At 39.7% G+C, this 15,579-nt stretch overlaps 1 protein-coding gene across 4 annotated transcripts in view; it reads left to right on the forward strand.

The window, feature by feature from the left end:
* The window catches only part of dachb (dachshund b), a 120,983-nt gene that overhangs the window by 69,890 nt on the left and 35,514 nt on the right, over positions 1 to 15,579 (forward strand). For all 4 annotated transcript variants that reach the window (XM_051943669.1, XM_051943667.1, XM_051943671.1 and 1 more), the window contains exons 2-3: positions 2,526 to 2,641; positions 14,071 to 14,181. In XM_051943669.1, the coding sequence (XP_051799629.1) occupies positions 2,526 to 2,641; positions 14,071 to 14,181 (227 nt within the window). The remainder of the gene's footprint in view (positions 1 to 2,525; positions 2,642 to 14,070; positions 14,182 to 15,579) is intronic.

The raw sequence follows: 15,579 nt of genomic DNA on the forward strand, positions 1-15,579 counted from the left end.
CTTGTTGTTTTATGTCATCTTTTGGCCATTTTCATAGTTTTTTGGTCTTTTTGTGGTACTTTTACACGCGTGGACAAAATTGTTGGTACCCCTCAGTTAAAGAAGGAAAAACCCACAATTCTCACTGAAATCACTTGAAACTCACAAAAGTAACAATAAATAAAAATTTATTGAAAATTAAATAATCAAAAACAGCCATCACTTTTGAATTGTTGATTAACATAATTATTTAAAAAAACAAACTAATGAAACAGGCCTGGACAAAAATGATGGTACCTCTATAAAAGATTGAAAACTATTTGACCAGAGTGACATGATTAACTCAGGTGTGTCATTTAATTGACATCACAGGTGTTTCCAAACTCATAATCAGTCAGTCTGCCTATTTAAAGGGAGACAAGTAGTCACCCTGCTGTTTGGTGAAAAGGTGTGTACCACACTGAACATGGACAACAGAAAGCCAAGGAGAGAATTGTCCCAGGACATCCGAAAAAAAATGATAGACAAACATCTTAAAGGTAAAGGCTATAAGACCATCTCTAAACAGCTTGAAGTTCCTGTGACAACAGTGGCTCATATTATTCAGAAGTTCAAGACCCACGGGACAGTAGCCAACCTCCCTGGACGTGGCCGCAAGAGGAAAATTGATGACAAATTGAAGAGACGGATCGTTGGAATTGTATCCAAAGAGCCCAGAGCAACCTCCAAAGAAATTAAAGGTGAACTCCAAGGCCAAGGTACATCAGTGTCAGATCGCACCATTCGTCGTTGTTTGAGCCAAAGTGGACTTCATGGGAGACGACCAAGGAGGACACCACTGCTGAAAAAAACTCATAAAAAAGCCAGACTGGAATTTGCAAAAATGCATGTTGACAAGCCACAAAGCTTCTGGGAGAATGTCCTTTGGACAGATGAGACCAAACTGGAGCTTTTTGGTAAGGCACATCAACTCTATGTTCATAGACTCAAAAACCAAGCATACGAAGAAAAGAACACTGTCCCTACGGTGAAACATGGAGGAGGCTCAGTAATGTTTTGGGGCTGCTTTGCTGCATCTGGCACAGGGTGTCTTGAAAGTGTGCAAGGTACGATGAAATCTGAAGACTATCAAAGCATTCTGGAGAGAAATGTGCTGCCTAGTGTCAGAAAGCTTGGTCTCAGTCGCAGGTCATGGGTCTTCCAACAGGACAACGATCCAAAACACACAGCCAAAAACACCCAAGAATGGCTGAGAGAAAAGCGTTGGACTATTCTAAAGTGGCCTTCTATGAGCCCAGATCTGAATCCCATTGAACATATGTGGAAGGAGCTGAAACATGCCATTTGGAGAAGACACCCATCAAACCTGAGACAACTGGAGCTGTTTGCTCATGAGGAGTGGGCCAAAATACCTGTTGACAGCTGCAGAACGCTCATTGACAAATACAGAAATCGTTTAATTGCAGTGATTGCCTCAAAAGGTTGTGCAACAAAATATTAAGTTATGGGTACCATCATTTTTGTCCAGCCCTATTTCATTAGTTTGTTTTTTTAAATAATTATGTTAATCAACAATTCAAAAGTGATGGCTGATTTTGATTATTTGATTTTCAATAAATTTTTATTTATTGTTACTTTTGTGAGTTTCAAGTGATTTCAGTGAGAATTGTGGGTTTTTCCTTCTTTAACTGAGGGGTACCAACAATTTTGTCCACGTGTGTATGTCACATTTGGATTATTCTGTGTCAACTTCTGGTCATTCAGCCTCGTTTTGTGGTCATTCTGTGTCACATTTTGGTAAATTTCTATCACAGTTTGGTCATTTTTTTGGGCACATTTTGGTTGTTAATGTCACATCGTGGTGATTTTTAACACTTGGTGGTCAAATTTTGTTGTTTTTTTATCACATTTTGGTCATTCAGCCCCATTTTGTGTCATTTGTAGTTTCTTCTTGTCACCTTGTGGGAGGTTTGGGAAGTTTTGTAGTTTTGTGTGTTCTTGTTGTTGTTTTTGTCATGTTTTGATCATTTTCATCACTCTGTGGTGGTTTTGTGTCATTTAGGGTTATTTGAAATGACAATGGGATGGTTTTGTGTAACGTTTTGGTGATTTAGCCTCATTTTTAGAAGGTTTGTGTCACAGTTTGGTCATCTGGTTGTTTTTCTGTCTGTAGTTTTGGGAACTCCAATTTAAACAGAACAAACGGAGCTTTTGGTCACTGTTTTTGGTTTTAAATTGACTTAGAGCACCAGATTCTGTGTCTTAATTGGATTTCCTTTTAATGAAACATTTGCCGGATATCATTCTTTTCTTATGATGTTTGACAGTTGTTGTAAATAAATATATTAAACCTCTTTAATTTCTGTTCTGGAGCAAAACTCGATGAATTTCCACAGTTTTTCCTTAAAAACTAATCAATGACTTCTGTCGACGTCTCATGGGTTCCATGTCGTCGTGTTGGGTTTTCAGTCTAACGGCGTCTTTTACGTCCTGATCGATGGCTTTCTCTCAGTAAATCGCTGCTTGTCCTCCTCCATCCCCTCCAGCTCTCGTCCAGGCCGTCCTCCAAAGCGATGCTCTGGAGCCGGGATCCAGGAAAGCCCCAGGCTGCTCCACCCGGGCCTCCCCGGCCTGCTGTCGCCCAACCTGCTGTCCCACACCGGTACGTTACCGCCGTTTTATCCTTTAGAAAAGCTTCATTTCAAAACGACTTCTCACTGAAATCAGGATTTAGTTCCATGTGCAGCTGCTTCATTCTGATGGATTCTGTTCCTTTGCTGCATGTCTGAAAACCAGGAAACAATTCCAAATCAAATTTAATTCAAGTTCAATTCAGTTTTATTTATATAGCGCCAGTTACAGTCAAATAGTCAGTAGACGCTTTCCAGAACCCAGATGAACGCCCAGAGCAGAAATAAGGAGACAGAGGACAGAAAAACAGCCTTTGACAGGAAGAAACCTGGAACAGAACCTGGATCTATATGTGGGAGAACATCTGCTGCTGGAAGGAGGTAGAGAGGAACAGAAGAGGTAGAAGTAGATAGAGAAGGCAGAGAAGGGCTCAGTGCATCCAGAGAGGTCCCCCAGCAGCCTATAGGCCTATAGCAGCAGAACGAAGGGACGTCCAAGAGGAAGACTCCAGCTGAACCCCTGTGGGTCACCCAGTCAGCCCTAACTATAAGATTTGTCAAAAAGGAACGTTTTAAGCCTGGTCTTAAAAATAGAGAGGGTATCTGCCTCCAGAACCCAAACTGGGAGCAGGTTCCACAGGAGAGGAGCTGATAACTGAAGGCTCTGCCTCCCATTCTACTTTTAGAAATTCTAGGAACAACAAGTAAGCCTGCAGTTTGAGAGCGAAGAGTTCTACTAGGATAATAAGGTACTATCAGATCTTTAAGATATGATGGAGATTGGTTATTAAGAGCTTTATATGTCAGAAGAAGGATTTTAAATTCTATTCTGGATTTAACAGGAAGCCAGTGAAGAGAAGCAAGTATAGGGGAAATCTGATCTGTCTTTAACTCCATCAGAACTCTGACTGCAGTGTTTTGGATCAGCAACCTGTTAATAAGGAATTCTAGTTTTTACAGCGTTAGTCTGTGATTAAAGGAGTTTGTGGAGCAGACTGGAACATGAATCTTCTCTGACAGGATTTAGTTTCATCTTCTCTGTTCTGTCTTTAAATATGAGCTCATATTTCTGCTGCAGCTTCACAAACACCTGAAACACCACTTATTGAGGTTTAATACATGATCAGAGTTTAACTGATCACAGTTTGATAAATACGGACGTGATTTATTTCCCTTTACAACCTCTTAACAGTTAGTTTTATTCTGCATCTACCAGATTATCTGAGGGATCCTTTTTGTGTCTATGTGCTATTTTCACCTATTTCTATATTAATTTTGCATCTCTTTCTGGTAATTTTGGTGTTTTTGTGGTGTTTTTGCATATTTTTGTGGACATTTGTGGTATATTGACCTCCTTTTGTGGTGATTTTGTGTTTCTTTGTGATGGTTTTGACGCCTTTTTGGCATTTTGGTCTCTTTTTGTGGTAATTTTCGGTCTTTCAGTGCACCGTTTGTGTCTCCTCATGGCATATTTACCACTGTTTGTGCTGATTTGAGGCTTTTGTGTTGATTTTGCATCTATTTGTGGTAGTTTTGTGGGTTTTTTGCATCCTACCCATTGGTTTTAACAGTCGTTGAATTTATTCTTCTCCTTTTCTTTAGTGGATTCATCCTTTATCTTTTCTTTCTTCCACCTTTTGTTTTTACTCCTTATTCCCTCTGTTCTCTCCTCCATCCTTCATCTAGCAGCAAACAGGATTAAAAACAGACTAAATGAGATATTTCCAGCCTTGTAGCTGCTGAGATGGAGGGAATAAAGGAGGGAAAAGAGGAAGGGATAATAGAGGGATGAATGGAGGGAAGTGGCCAGAGGAGATGCTGAAACCTAAAAACGCTGCCAAAGACAAAAATGGAGGGAAGGAAGGAAAGAAACGGTCGGAGGAAGAAGAGGAATAAATGTGTCGACGATGGAGGACAGAAGAAGAAGAAATGTGTGAGAGAGAGGAGGTGAAGGGAGGATGAGGGTGGATGGTGGTGATGAATGACTGCTCTCTGGGGTCTCACTCCTCCATCTGTCCATCCTCCTCCTCCTCCTCCTCAGCGTTCACTCCTTCCTCCTCCATCTTTTCTTTCTTCCTTTAGTTCCTCCTCTTCTTCATTTCTTTCCCTCCTTTCTCACCTTCCCTCCTTCCTTCTCTTTCTTCTTTTTCTTCTTTCTCGCCTTCCTTCCTCCCCCACTGTTCTACTGCTGTCACTGTTTTCTTCTCCTTCCATCTTCCTCACTCCTTTTTAGGGTTTTATCCTCCTTCCTCTCCTCCTTCCTCTCCTTTTCTTCCTCTGATAATTCATGTCTTCTTATAGACTCTAAATCATATTAAAACATTTTTCTGGACCCAGTTCTACATTAAATCTTGTGTATTTTTCAAACTAGTGAAAGTAAATATAATAAATCTAAAATAAACCTTGTATTTTTACAGATTAATATAATGCTTATATTTATTTATTGTACAGTGATGATAATGTATTAATTCAACCTTTTTTGCTTCTGGAATTCTACCAGTTAACTCTGATTTAACACATAATCTGGAAAATTACAGAAATATGTTTACAGAATTGAAGTGAACAATTTAATTTATTAATTGGAGATTAAATATTGGTGAAATTATGATTACAAATAATAAAAAGTAATGAAAACATCATGAAAACATATATGCATATATAAAGTGTAATTTAATAAAAAAATTTAAATGTATTCCAAAAAACAGCATAAATAAAAATTGAAGAAAAATAATGAAAATATACGTAAATATATAAAAAGGCATTTTCAAGAAAACATTTAAATAAATAAATAAATAAATAAATCATTTTAAAGTGTTGGAAAATATTACATTTTTCAAAATAAATATTACACACACACACTTCTATATAAAATAAGTTTTCCATAAATAAACAGCCCATGCAGCTGCAATCAGACGTTTTGTGTCTGGGTCTTTTTCTGCTCATTTTGTGTGTTTTATTTGTTGTTGTTTTTTGTGGTACTTTTGGTCCTTTTTTTTGCAGTTTGGGCTCTTTTTTGGGTCAATTTGCATCTTTCAGTGGAAATTTTGTGTCTTCTTGTGGTGTTTTCACCACATTTTGTGGGAATTTTCACAATCAGCTTTTTAAATGATTTTAGTTTCAGTTTTTAGCAGAACTCAGATGTTTCTCCTCCTAAACGTCACGGTTCTATCTGCTGGACTGATGAAGTTCTAAAAAAGTCCTTTAAGAAGTGGTAAATGTGGACCCACCTCTGTGGATCTCTGCAGATATTTCCAGCATGAAGGGAAAAGTTTGTTTGAACAAATAAAGTTCCTGCAGATCAATGATCAGCTTCCTTCCTCTTTCTTCTCTTCCTTTGTTTTATATTCACCTCCTTCCATCCTCTCTTCCTCCTCCGTGTGCAGATAAATAAAACATGCGTGTGTTTAGTGACATATGGACTCGACCGACTGCTGCATACTAATGACACACACACACACACACACACACACACACACACACACACACACACACACACACACACACACACACACACACACGTGTGTTTGCTGAACATTAGTGGAACCCTGAGAAAACATTTGCTCACTTATGATCACTCATTAGCGCACACACACACACACACACACACACACACACACACACACACACACACACACACACACACTCCTGGCATTCAGTCACACACTCAGAGTCGGTGGTCTTTGCCGTCCTGCGTCCATGGAGACGCCACGTTGCCGGGGGTGACGGGCTGTTGTTTACGACCTCGCGGGCGCCACGGCGATGGGGGGCATCGGCCAATCACAGATGGACATTTATCACGCTGGTAGAAAACATGGAGGGCAGAAGAAGGAGAGATTCTACAACGTCTTCTTTCAGATGTTCCTTCAACCTTCTTGTTGCTGGTTTGTGTCTTCAGTTGCATCTTTTCCATCTGAGGAGTGGATGAAAATACAAAACAAGCAGGAGAAAAGATAAAAAATACTGTGGAAAGAAGGTGGAAAAAGAAACTGAGAGGAAAGAAACTGACAAGAGAGAAACTGAGAGACAAAAGAAAACCCAAAGACACATTTCAAAAAGGTGAAAGAAAAATGCACAAAAAACACACACAACAATGCAACACAAGAAGGAGTGAAGACAAGAAACCTGCAAAAAGAAGGTGGAAAAAAAACATGAAAGAAGAAACTGAGGGAAGACGATGAGAGGAAAATGAACAATGAGAGAAAATGAGGAACAATGGAGCAGGAAAATGAGGAAAAGAAAGCTAAAAAATGGACAAAGATGCAACAAAAAGTGAAAGCGATGACAAAAAAACTGCATAAGAAAGTGAAAGTAATACTTAAAAGAAGGAAAGATGGTAGAAAAAGCTGCTGAACAAAAAGTAGGAAAAGAGAAAAAACTGCTGAGCAGCAAGAAAATGGAAAAAAAATAAGAGAAAATGGGGAAAAAAGCAGATGTGAAGACAAAAAAGGAAAGTGGAAATAAAACTTATCCAGAAAGAAATAAAAGACGAGAGGAAAAGAAATGATTCAAGAGAAAAACAGGAGAGAAAAAAGAGGATAAATCATGAAGATGAGAGAAAAATACAAAAAGATTCAGAAAAAACTGCAAAAGGACGATAGAAATAAATGTTTATGTTTAACTGAAGGGATGAATGTGAGGAAAAATAAAGATGACTAGAAGAGACAAACAGTAAAGGAAAAGAAAGAAGATAAAACAAGAAGAAGAGAGAAAAATAACACAGGTAGGAAAAAGCTGAATAAAATGGATACAAAGGAAAAAGAAAAAACAATAAAATGATGATTAAAGGTGAAGAGAATTTAACCAACAGTTGGAATGACAAAACACTGCAGAAGGAATAAAATGTGAAAGAAGAAGATTGAACGTGAGGAAGAAGAGCAGCGATGTGGTTTCTCTGTGATCCTCCAGAGCTGCTGGATTCTCTCTTCCTTTCCTCATTTGACTTGTTAATTCAGCTCAAAGCTTCTCCTTGTTTCTCCTGAACACTCGACACTTTATGTCATAAACTCTGAGCAGATCCTGAACTCTGAGGAAACGAACACGCTGGACGGAGACTTTTTACCGTTCACACGTTTTTATTCCACTGCTGAAACCTCAGAAGGTCAAAGAACAACTTTAGACTGAAATTTAACTAAAAAAATCCATAAAGGCTGCACGTCTTTTCAAAGTCTGTATTTTCCCTTTAGAGTGAATGTTCATTTTGTTTCCCCACAGAGCTGGAAAGTCTTTTTAGTTCAGAGATGTTTAGTGGATTTATCCGGCAGCATGAAGAGAACAAAACTCTACCGTTACTTTACATGAAGTGGTTCAATAATGGGATTTAAGAAACTTCAGCTACACAGACACCGATGTTTGATGTCAACAGAATAATGTAAAAATAAACCAACAATGGAAATCTGTCAGATGACACTTATTATTTCTATTATTTACCAAAAGAAAGCAATCTGCAGCCCTCAGTACAGTAAAACTCCTTTATTTCACCAGTTTGTAGCTAATTACTGCTAGTAAGAGAGGATTTCTGGTTTTGTTTGGGTTTTTGGGGGAAATAGTCTCTACGTCACTACATCAGTTCTACAAATCCAGTCTTGCTGTTTCTGCTTTCCCTCTACCCATCACCTCCGTCCACCTGTTGATTTAATGAGGCTCTAACCTTTAATTTTGTCTCTAAATTGGCTCCTAACTTTGACTTCTTGTTGCTGTGAAGAAATAATTCAGCTCCGACCTTAAACTAGAAGCTCTAATCTGAGACTGTGAACTGAAAATAAAGTGAATTAAATGAGTAACATGCAGTCAGTGATGTTAATAAGGGAACACAGAACCAACAACTCTTAGTATTCTTATTTTTACTGTATTTATTGACTTTACTCTTGAACCTCTGACTTTAAACCGACAATAGAACGATAACCTGGACGTTAATGGATAAAAGAACCTGTAATCACCATATTTAACAGTGAGATTCTTTACCATTGACTTTTTCATTGACTTTAAACAGATAAAATCTAGAAGCATTTATATTGACGTTCCTGAACAACAGAAAATCTAACAATGGTAGACAGAGAATGGAGCCTCTAAGCTTTGGCTTTAATCAGGTAAAGAACTGATTGATTGTACTAAACCTACCATGAACCATTGATTTAATAACATCCTTTATCAGACAGTAGAACCCATAACTACTGATATTAACGACTAAAGGAACCAACACTCACCATCGTTAACAGTCTTTTGACATGGAATAATAATTTAACGCTGACTTTTTTGTTGATTTTTAAACCAACTAAAGCACCTCAAACCATTAAAATCGACTTTCTGGGACAATAGAAGTTCTGACAAACTATAAACATAAAATGAAGGTACTAACCTTTAAATTTACCTGTTGGAAGAACCCGCTGACAACGAGTATTTTAAAAAGGCGAAATCTACTGACTTTAACACTGAATTTCTGACTTTAAAGATGCAATAGAACCCCACACTGTTCACTTAATAAGACCATAAAATCATTTTCTAGCTTTAATTAGTTAATAGAACCCAGAACCGCTGACTTTAATGGCAAACAGAACCTAGAACCTCCATCTTTAACAGTGTTTTGACAGTGAAATACTTTACTATTGGTATTTTTATTGACTTTGAACTTGCAAAAGAACCTGGAACCATTAATATAGACTTTCCTGGACCATAGACGTTCTAACAAGCTATGGAGCTGCTAACCTTTGAAATGAATTGGACCCTAAATCACTGATAACATTGGTTTTAGAAGGTGTTGCCTACCGACGTCAGAGGCAAAAAAACCCTAAACGTTCATTTCTATCCTTTATTATGCAATAGAATCCATAACCATTGACTGTAAGGAAGAACAGAATCTATATTCACCGTCCTAAACATCTTTAGAGTTTGATTTTACAGAAGATACAGCCCTTAACCAGAGTCAAGGGTTGTATCTTTTGGTTGAACCCATAACCATTGACTTTATGGACAAAATCCAGCAATCAGTCATTATTCAGGGTAACAGAACTTTTTTTTTTTTTCTAATGTTTTGATCAAATGCTGAGGTTCAGCTACCCTCACAGTTCATTTAAAGAAAACTGAATGAGACGTCGGTATTGATTGACATATTGGCCAAATGTGATGCTGAAGCCTTCACACCACAACACGTTCTACAGTCTTTACCGGAACGATGCCTTTACAGTCAGCGTCTATTAGAAAATAGCACAAAATGGCCGCTGCAGAATGGCAGCAAATGGGAGCTAAAGACGGCGAGCTAAGTGCCGTAGCGCTGAAATCTATTTGACTCAGCACCAGAGCAGATCGACTGAGTGCTCAAGGAAGAAAGAAAACACAAAAAGGCCAGAACAGTGTGTTTCTAAATTCAGAACACAAAGAGCAATTCCTCCGTTTTCCTGTTTGTTTTATTCAAAGTGTCACTCTGAGAGCACTTCGTCAGATGGAGGTGCAGCGGATTAAATATTTAGCAGCCAAATGGGTGGGTTTCACGCGAGCTCAGAGGGGCTCCAGCCCAAGATCAGCCTCCAGCCGAAGCTATTAAAGAGTCGGAGCACTGAGGAGGCTCATCTGGAGGACGGTGGTCCAAGCTTTTACCAAGAAAAGTCCTCAGAAGAAGAAGAAGAAGAAGAAGCTTCGTGTTCATGATGAATAAAAAACCGAAACATCCAGACTGGTTACCGGGAAGACTTTAACAGCTTTCATGCCAAAAAAGAGGCTTTTTTGTGTTTTTATTTAGTACTGAAGAGGAAATCTTTGATGGTTTGTCTTGACATTCATGCAAACAGTAACTGGTTATAAATAATTCAACACGTTTAATGTACATTCACGCTTTCTCCAACTGAACTTCTACCAGGCTGTTAAGTTTCACATTTAGACCAAAAATGAGCTCAAAATGCTGGAAGAATTAAAAAGTAGAGAATCTGGACACAAATCTATGAACTTCAAGGACCTGTAACTCTGGAAATATTCATAGTATGAAGGTAGAACTTGCTTCTTTAAAGAAAGAACTTTAGAGAAAGAAACATCTGGTTCTTCATCTCCAGGAACTTTATCAATGATCAGAGTTCTACCTTCATCCTGGGAATATTTCCAGACCTCCAGGTCCTTGAAGTCCACAGACATGGGTCCAGATTTATCACTTTTTAATGGATTTATCACTTTTTTCTATCATTTCTGAGCCTCAGAACTTCATCAGTCCAGCAGATACAACCATGACATTTAGAAGAAGAAACACATCTGAGTTCTGGTAAAAGCTGACACCAGATCAGTTTTTACCAGAAGGTGTCACAGTTTGAACACTGAATCTGGTTTCTGTTCATTTTCTCTAGAATCAACTTACTATCAATATTATGGGACAGTTTGAACAGCAAACACACTTACCTATAAAGTTATGAGGTTCAGAAATGATGGGAAAAGTAAATTAGGAAGTGCAGCCTCTAGAGGAAAAGTAGGATTTTATGGAATCATCTCCTGTGTGTGACGTTACGCCGACGATTCCCTCCTTTTCTGCTCTCATCTCCTCATAGTTCTCCTTCATGTCAGCTCCTCCTCTTACTCCTCTTTTCTGTCCGTCCTTCTAAAGTGTTACGATGGTCAGGGAGGAAACAGAGACGGTAGCCGAGTAGATAAAACACACACACACACTGCTGCATATGATGTGTGTGTGTTTGCAGCAGTCTGTCAATCAATCACACGCTAATTCCCAAGGTTCCGTGGTCGCCATTAGCGACGGGGGTCGATGCTCGGTAACCGTGGACACGGCGGACAGCATCGATCTGCAGAGTGTTTGATAGTCATGATGGAGGACAGGATGGAGCTGCTGCAGCCGGGCGGAGCGGACACGTGCACGCGCGCGCACACACACACACACACACACACACACACACACACACACACACTCGCATTTACGGACACATGCACACACACTTGTACGGATACGCACACACACATGCACATTGACGGACACATGCACACGTTTGTCTGTATACACTGTAAGAAAATAGCTTTTTTTTAAAAGAAGGGTTAAATATTTAGTTTAAAGACGCATAAAACAGCAGAACAGCCGCTTATTTTGGACAGATGTCAAGTCATTTCAGACAAATTCTGAGTCATTTTCTACATTTCATGTGATCTTGGACAAATTTCAGGTCAAAATATCAAAAAACTGGAACCTTGTCTGGTCCAACTTTAACCATCAGATTCTACTGATGTTGGAGCCTCAACAGTTGGAGAAATGTGGACCAAATATGTGGACCTTGTAACTGTGTCTGAGCTGTAGGACATGAAATTTAAAGCCATCACTACTGCCGAGGACATTACTGGAGACGTGAAGAATGCTAAACACTTCTGCTACGCACAGGAGACCAAACTGGCCTGGGAGGAAGACTGTCTTCTGACATCACTGAAGAGCAATGTAAAGTCGCTGAGGCAGACTTAATCATCTTTCAGTTCCCCATGTACTGAAACATAAGGTACTGAAACGTCTTTCTGCAGGGAAACCAACCAAACTGCCCTTGAAGGTCCCTGTGAAGTCAAACCGTGAGGCACGGCGGTGGATTTACAACGTCTTCAGATCGTTCTGACCTGGGTCCGACTGGTTTTGTGTTTTAGTAGAAACATGGATCCATCCATAGATATACACTGACAGAAGCTTTATGGAGACACTAGACCAGCCTTGTTCAAGACTTTACACTTTTTTTCCATTTTCAATGACCAATATTTATTTATTATTGTTAATCTGCCAGTTTCTAGTAAGTTTGATGTTTGAAGACAGTTTGGACAAACGTTGAGGATTTAGGAAAGTTTTACTAATTTTTGACGCATGTTCAGTCATTTTGGACACATTCTGAGTCAGTTTGGACCAGTTTTAAGTCAAAATAACAAACAAATTGAACCTGACACTAAATAAACTGTTACCATCATGGAACTTTTTAAATTCTAGATGTGAACAGGAATTCCTGATTGACTTTTTCTAGAGATACCGGACCCTTCATAGCTTCCTTTTAGTCCATCCAACCATCCATCCATCCATCCATCCATCCATCCATCCATCTATCCATCCATCCATCCATCCAACATCCATCCATCCATCCTCCATCCATCCAATCATCCATCCATCCAATCATCCAATCATCCATCCATCCATCCATCATCCATCCATCCATCCAACATCCATCCATCCATCCAATCATCCAATCATCCAACCATCCATCCATCTATCCATCCATCCATCCATCCATCCATCCATCATCTATCCATCCATCCATACATCCATACATCCATCCATCCATCCAATCATCCAATCATCCATCCATCCAATCATCCATCCATCCATCCATCCAACATCCATCCATCCATCCTCCATCCATCCAATCATCCATCCATCCAATCATCCAATCATCCATCCATCCATCCATCATCCATCCATCCATCCAACATCCATCCATCCATCCAATCATCCAATCATCCAACCATCCATCCATCTATCCATCCATCCATCCATCCATCCATCCATCATCTATCCATCCATCCATACATCCATACATCCATCCATCCATCCAATCATCCAATCATCCATCCATCCAATCATCCATCCATCCATCATCCATCCATCCATCCAGTTCTAAATTAAATTCCTCCCTCCATCTCTCCATCTTGTTTTCTTTACAGCTTGCAGACAGTGTACTGTGTGTAATGGACATTCCTGCAGGGCCTTCAACCGTGACAGCTTCAAAACCAACTGACCTACACACACACACACGAAAGTGAACTGTACACACACACTCAGCACAATGCAAGGGCTCACGTGCACATTCACACATATAATAGTGGTTTCACACAATGAGTCACACACACACACACACACACACACACACACACACACACACACACACACACACACACACACACACACACACACACACAGGGTCATCTCTCTCACTCTGCTGGTTGTTGTGTATAGAAGTCAGTTCCAGGTCAGTGCACAGAGCCAGGGATCTTAGTCCATACAAAAGACTGTGTGTGTGTGTGTGTGTGTGTGTGTGTGTGTGTGTGTGTGTGTGTGTGTGTGTGTGTGTGTGTGTGTGTGTGTGTGTGTGTGTGTGTGTGTGTGTGTGTGTTGCGGGTGTGTTCTCTGTGTGTGTTTAGTTATTTTGTGTGTATGGGTGAAAACATGTCAGACCTGAGGCGTCTAAAAGGCACTCAAACGATTCGTCAGAACGCTCAAAGACAGTCTGGTGTCTGTGTGTGTGTCACAGCTCGCTGCAAAGCATCATGGGTAGAGACAGGTAACAGCTGTGAGGAGAGCTGTGATTGGTCGGCTGCAGGACCATCAGAGTGGACAGGTTTCAGAGCTGCTGATGGAAACACCGATGGACAGCTGTGAAGGTGGAGATGTTTGTCATGACGATGTTAACGGTGTGTGTGTGTGTGTGTGTGTGTGTGTGCGTGTGTGTGTGTGATTCAGGTCTGACAGCAGCAGCCATGGCCGAACTCCAGAAACTCCAGAAGATGAAGATGATGATGAGTCTGCAGAATGGCAACGAGTCCGACAACGACGACCTGCACTCTAACACAGGTAAAACACGCAAAACACGGATAAAACATGCATGAAGCGTGCGTGAAACAAACACAAACATTGCATAAAATAGGCACCAAACACGGCTGTACTGGTACCACAGAGGTTAATAATTATCATTAATGTATTTAATCGTTATAATTTCATCGATTCCTCTTCTTCTTTTTTTTAACGTACTTTTTTTTCTATCAGATGTTTATTTTGCACGGTTTTTAAATAAGTTTTGTTATTATTATGAACAAGACGGAAGATTTCAGCATTTGTTGGAACCTGAGTGTTCATTAATTTCTCCTTTAAACCAAAACCAGAGAAAAGAAAGAAGATAAAACTGAATTATTCTGAGAGAAAAACGGACTTTTTCCATCATTTCTGAGGATCATAGTGTCAGTCTGGACCTCATCTGTGGACTAACTCTGATAATATTCCTATTTTGAAACTTCATCAAATAAAGTTGGTGTAGATCCAGAATCAGGTGAAGCTCTGGTTGATTTTTCATGTTTTTTTTCTTCTGTTTGCGGCGTCAGAAGCTGAAATCGACTACAACTTGTTGCTAAATCCGACATAAACTGGTTATTTTCTGTTTTTCCCGTGAAAACAAAGACACGCGTGTTTTCCAGTTCACTCAATCTCTGCTGCGTCTCTGAATTATTGAAAAGCCAGAAAACAAAAAGCAGAAGAAAGCGAGCGTCCTTCTGTTTCTCAGTCTTCAGCTGACCTGGCAAATGGGCCGATAGAGTTACTGTCGTTTTTTATTTATTCCCTCCTTTCATTTCATTCCTTTCATTGTCCGACCTGATTCTCTTTGTGGAGACGCTCACGCCGGCCTGGGAAAGAGCCGAGGACAAAAGAGGAATAAAGGCAGCAGGACGGAGGGAAAGAGGACGGATATTTGGGACGACAGGAGGAAAGGAAGACATGTCTGCTGCTGAAAGTCGATCGCTCGCATTTATTTTGATAGAAATGAGAGAAAACAGAAAAGACGGATGAATGAAGGGATGACGTGTCAGAGGAAACCATCGCTTTGTTCTGCCAGGAAAACCATAGAGAAAATAACACTCCAGAGTTTAAACTTACTGCATTTATTCACATTTTATAAGAATATTCCCACTGTCTGCCTTTTCTCCACCACAGTTCACAGATAAATCTTCTCGTCTGACAGCTGTAACAGATAACGCACAACTTCTGGTCCAAACCCAGAGCTTACCTGTTTTGTTATTTGTTCTGTGGAATAGAACACTTTATTCTGCTCATCTCACTTAAAAAAAGGTCAAAAAATAAGTAGTTTGCTCTGATCAAAATCTTTAAAAAAATAAAAAATTCTGTGTGCTTCTGTGAATCCGTGAATCTGTGACCGACTCTTCTGGGACCAACGGTCTGGAGGTAAAAATTCAGCAAATG

The sequence above is a fragment of the Acanthochromis polyacanthus genome, chromosome 23, assembly GCF_021347895.1.
Source record: "Acanthochromis polyacanthus isolate Apoly-LR-REF ecotype Palm Island chromosome 23, KAUST_Apoly_ChrSc, whole genome shotgun sequence".
Taxonomy (NCBI): domain Eukaryota; kingdom Metazoa; phylum Chordata; class Actinopteri; family Pomacentridae; genus Acanthochromis; species Acanthochromis polyacanthus.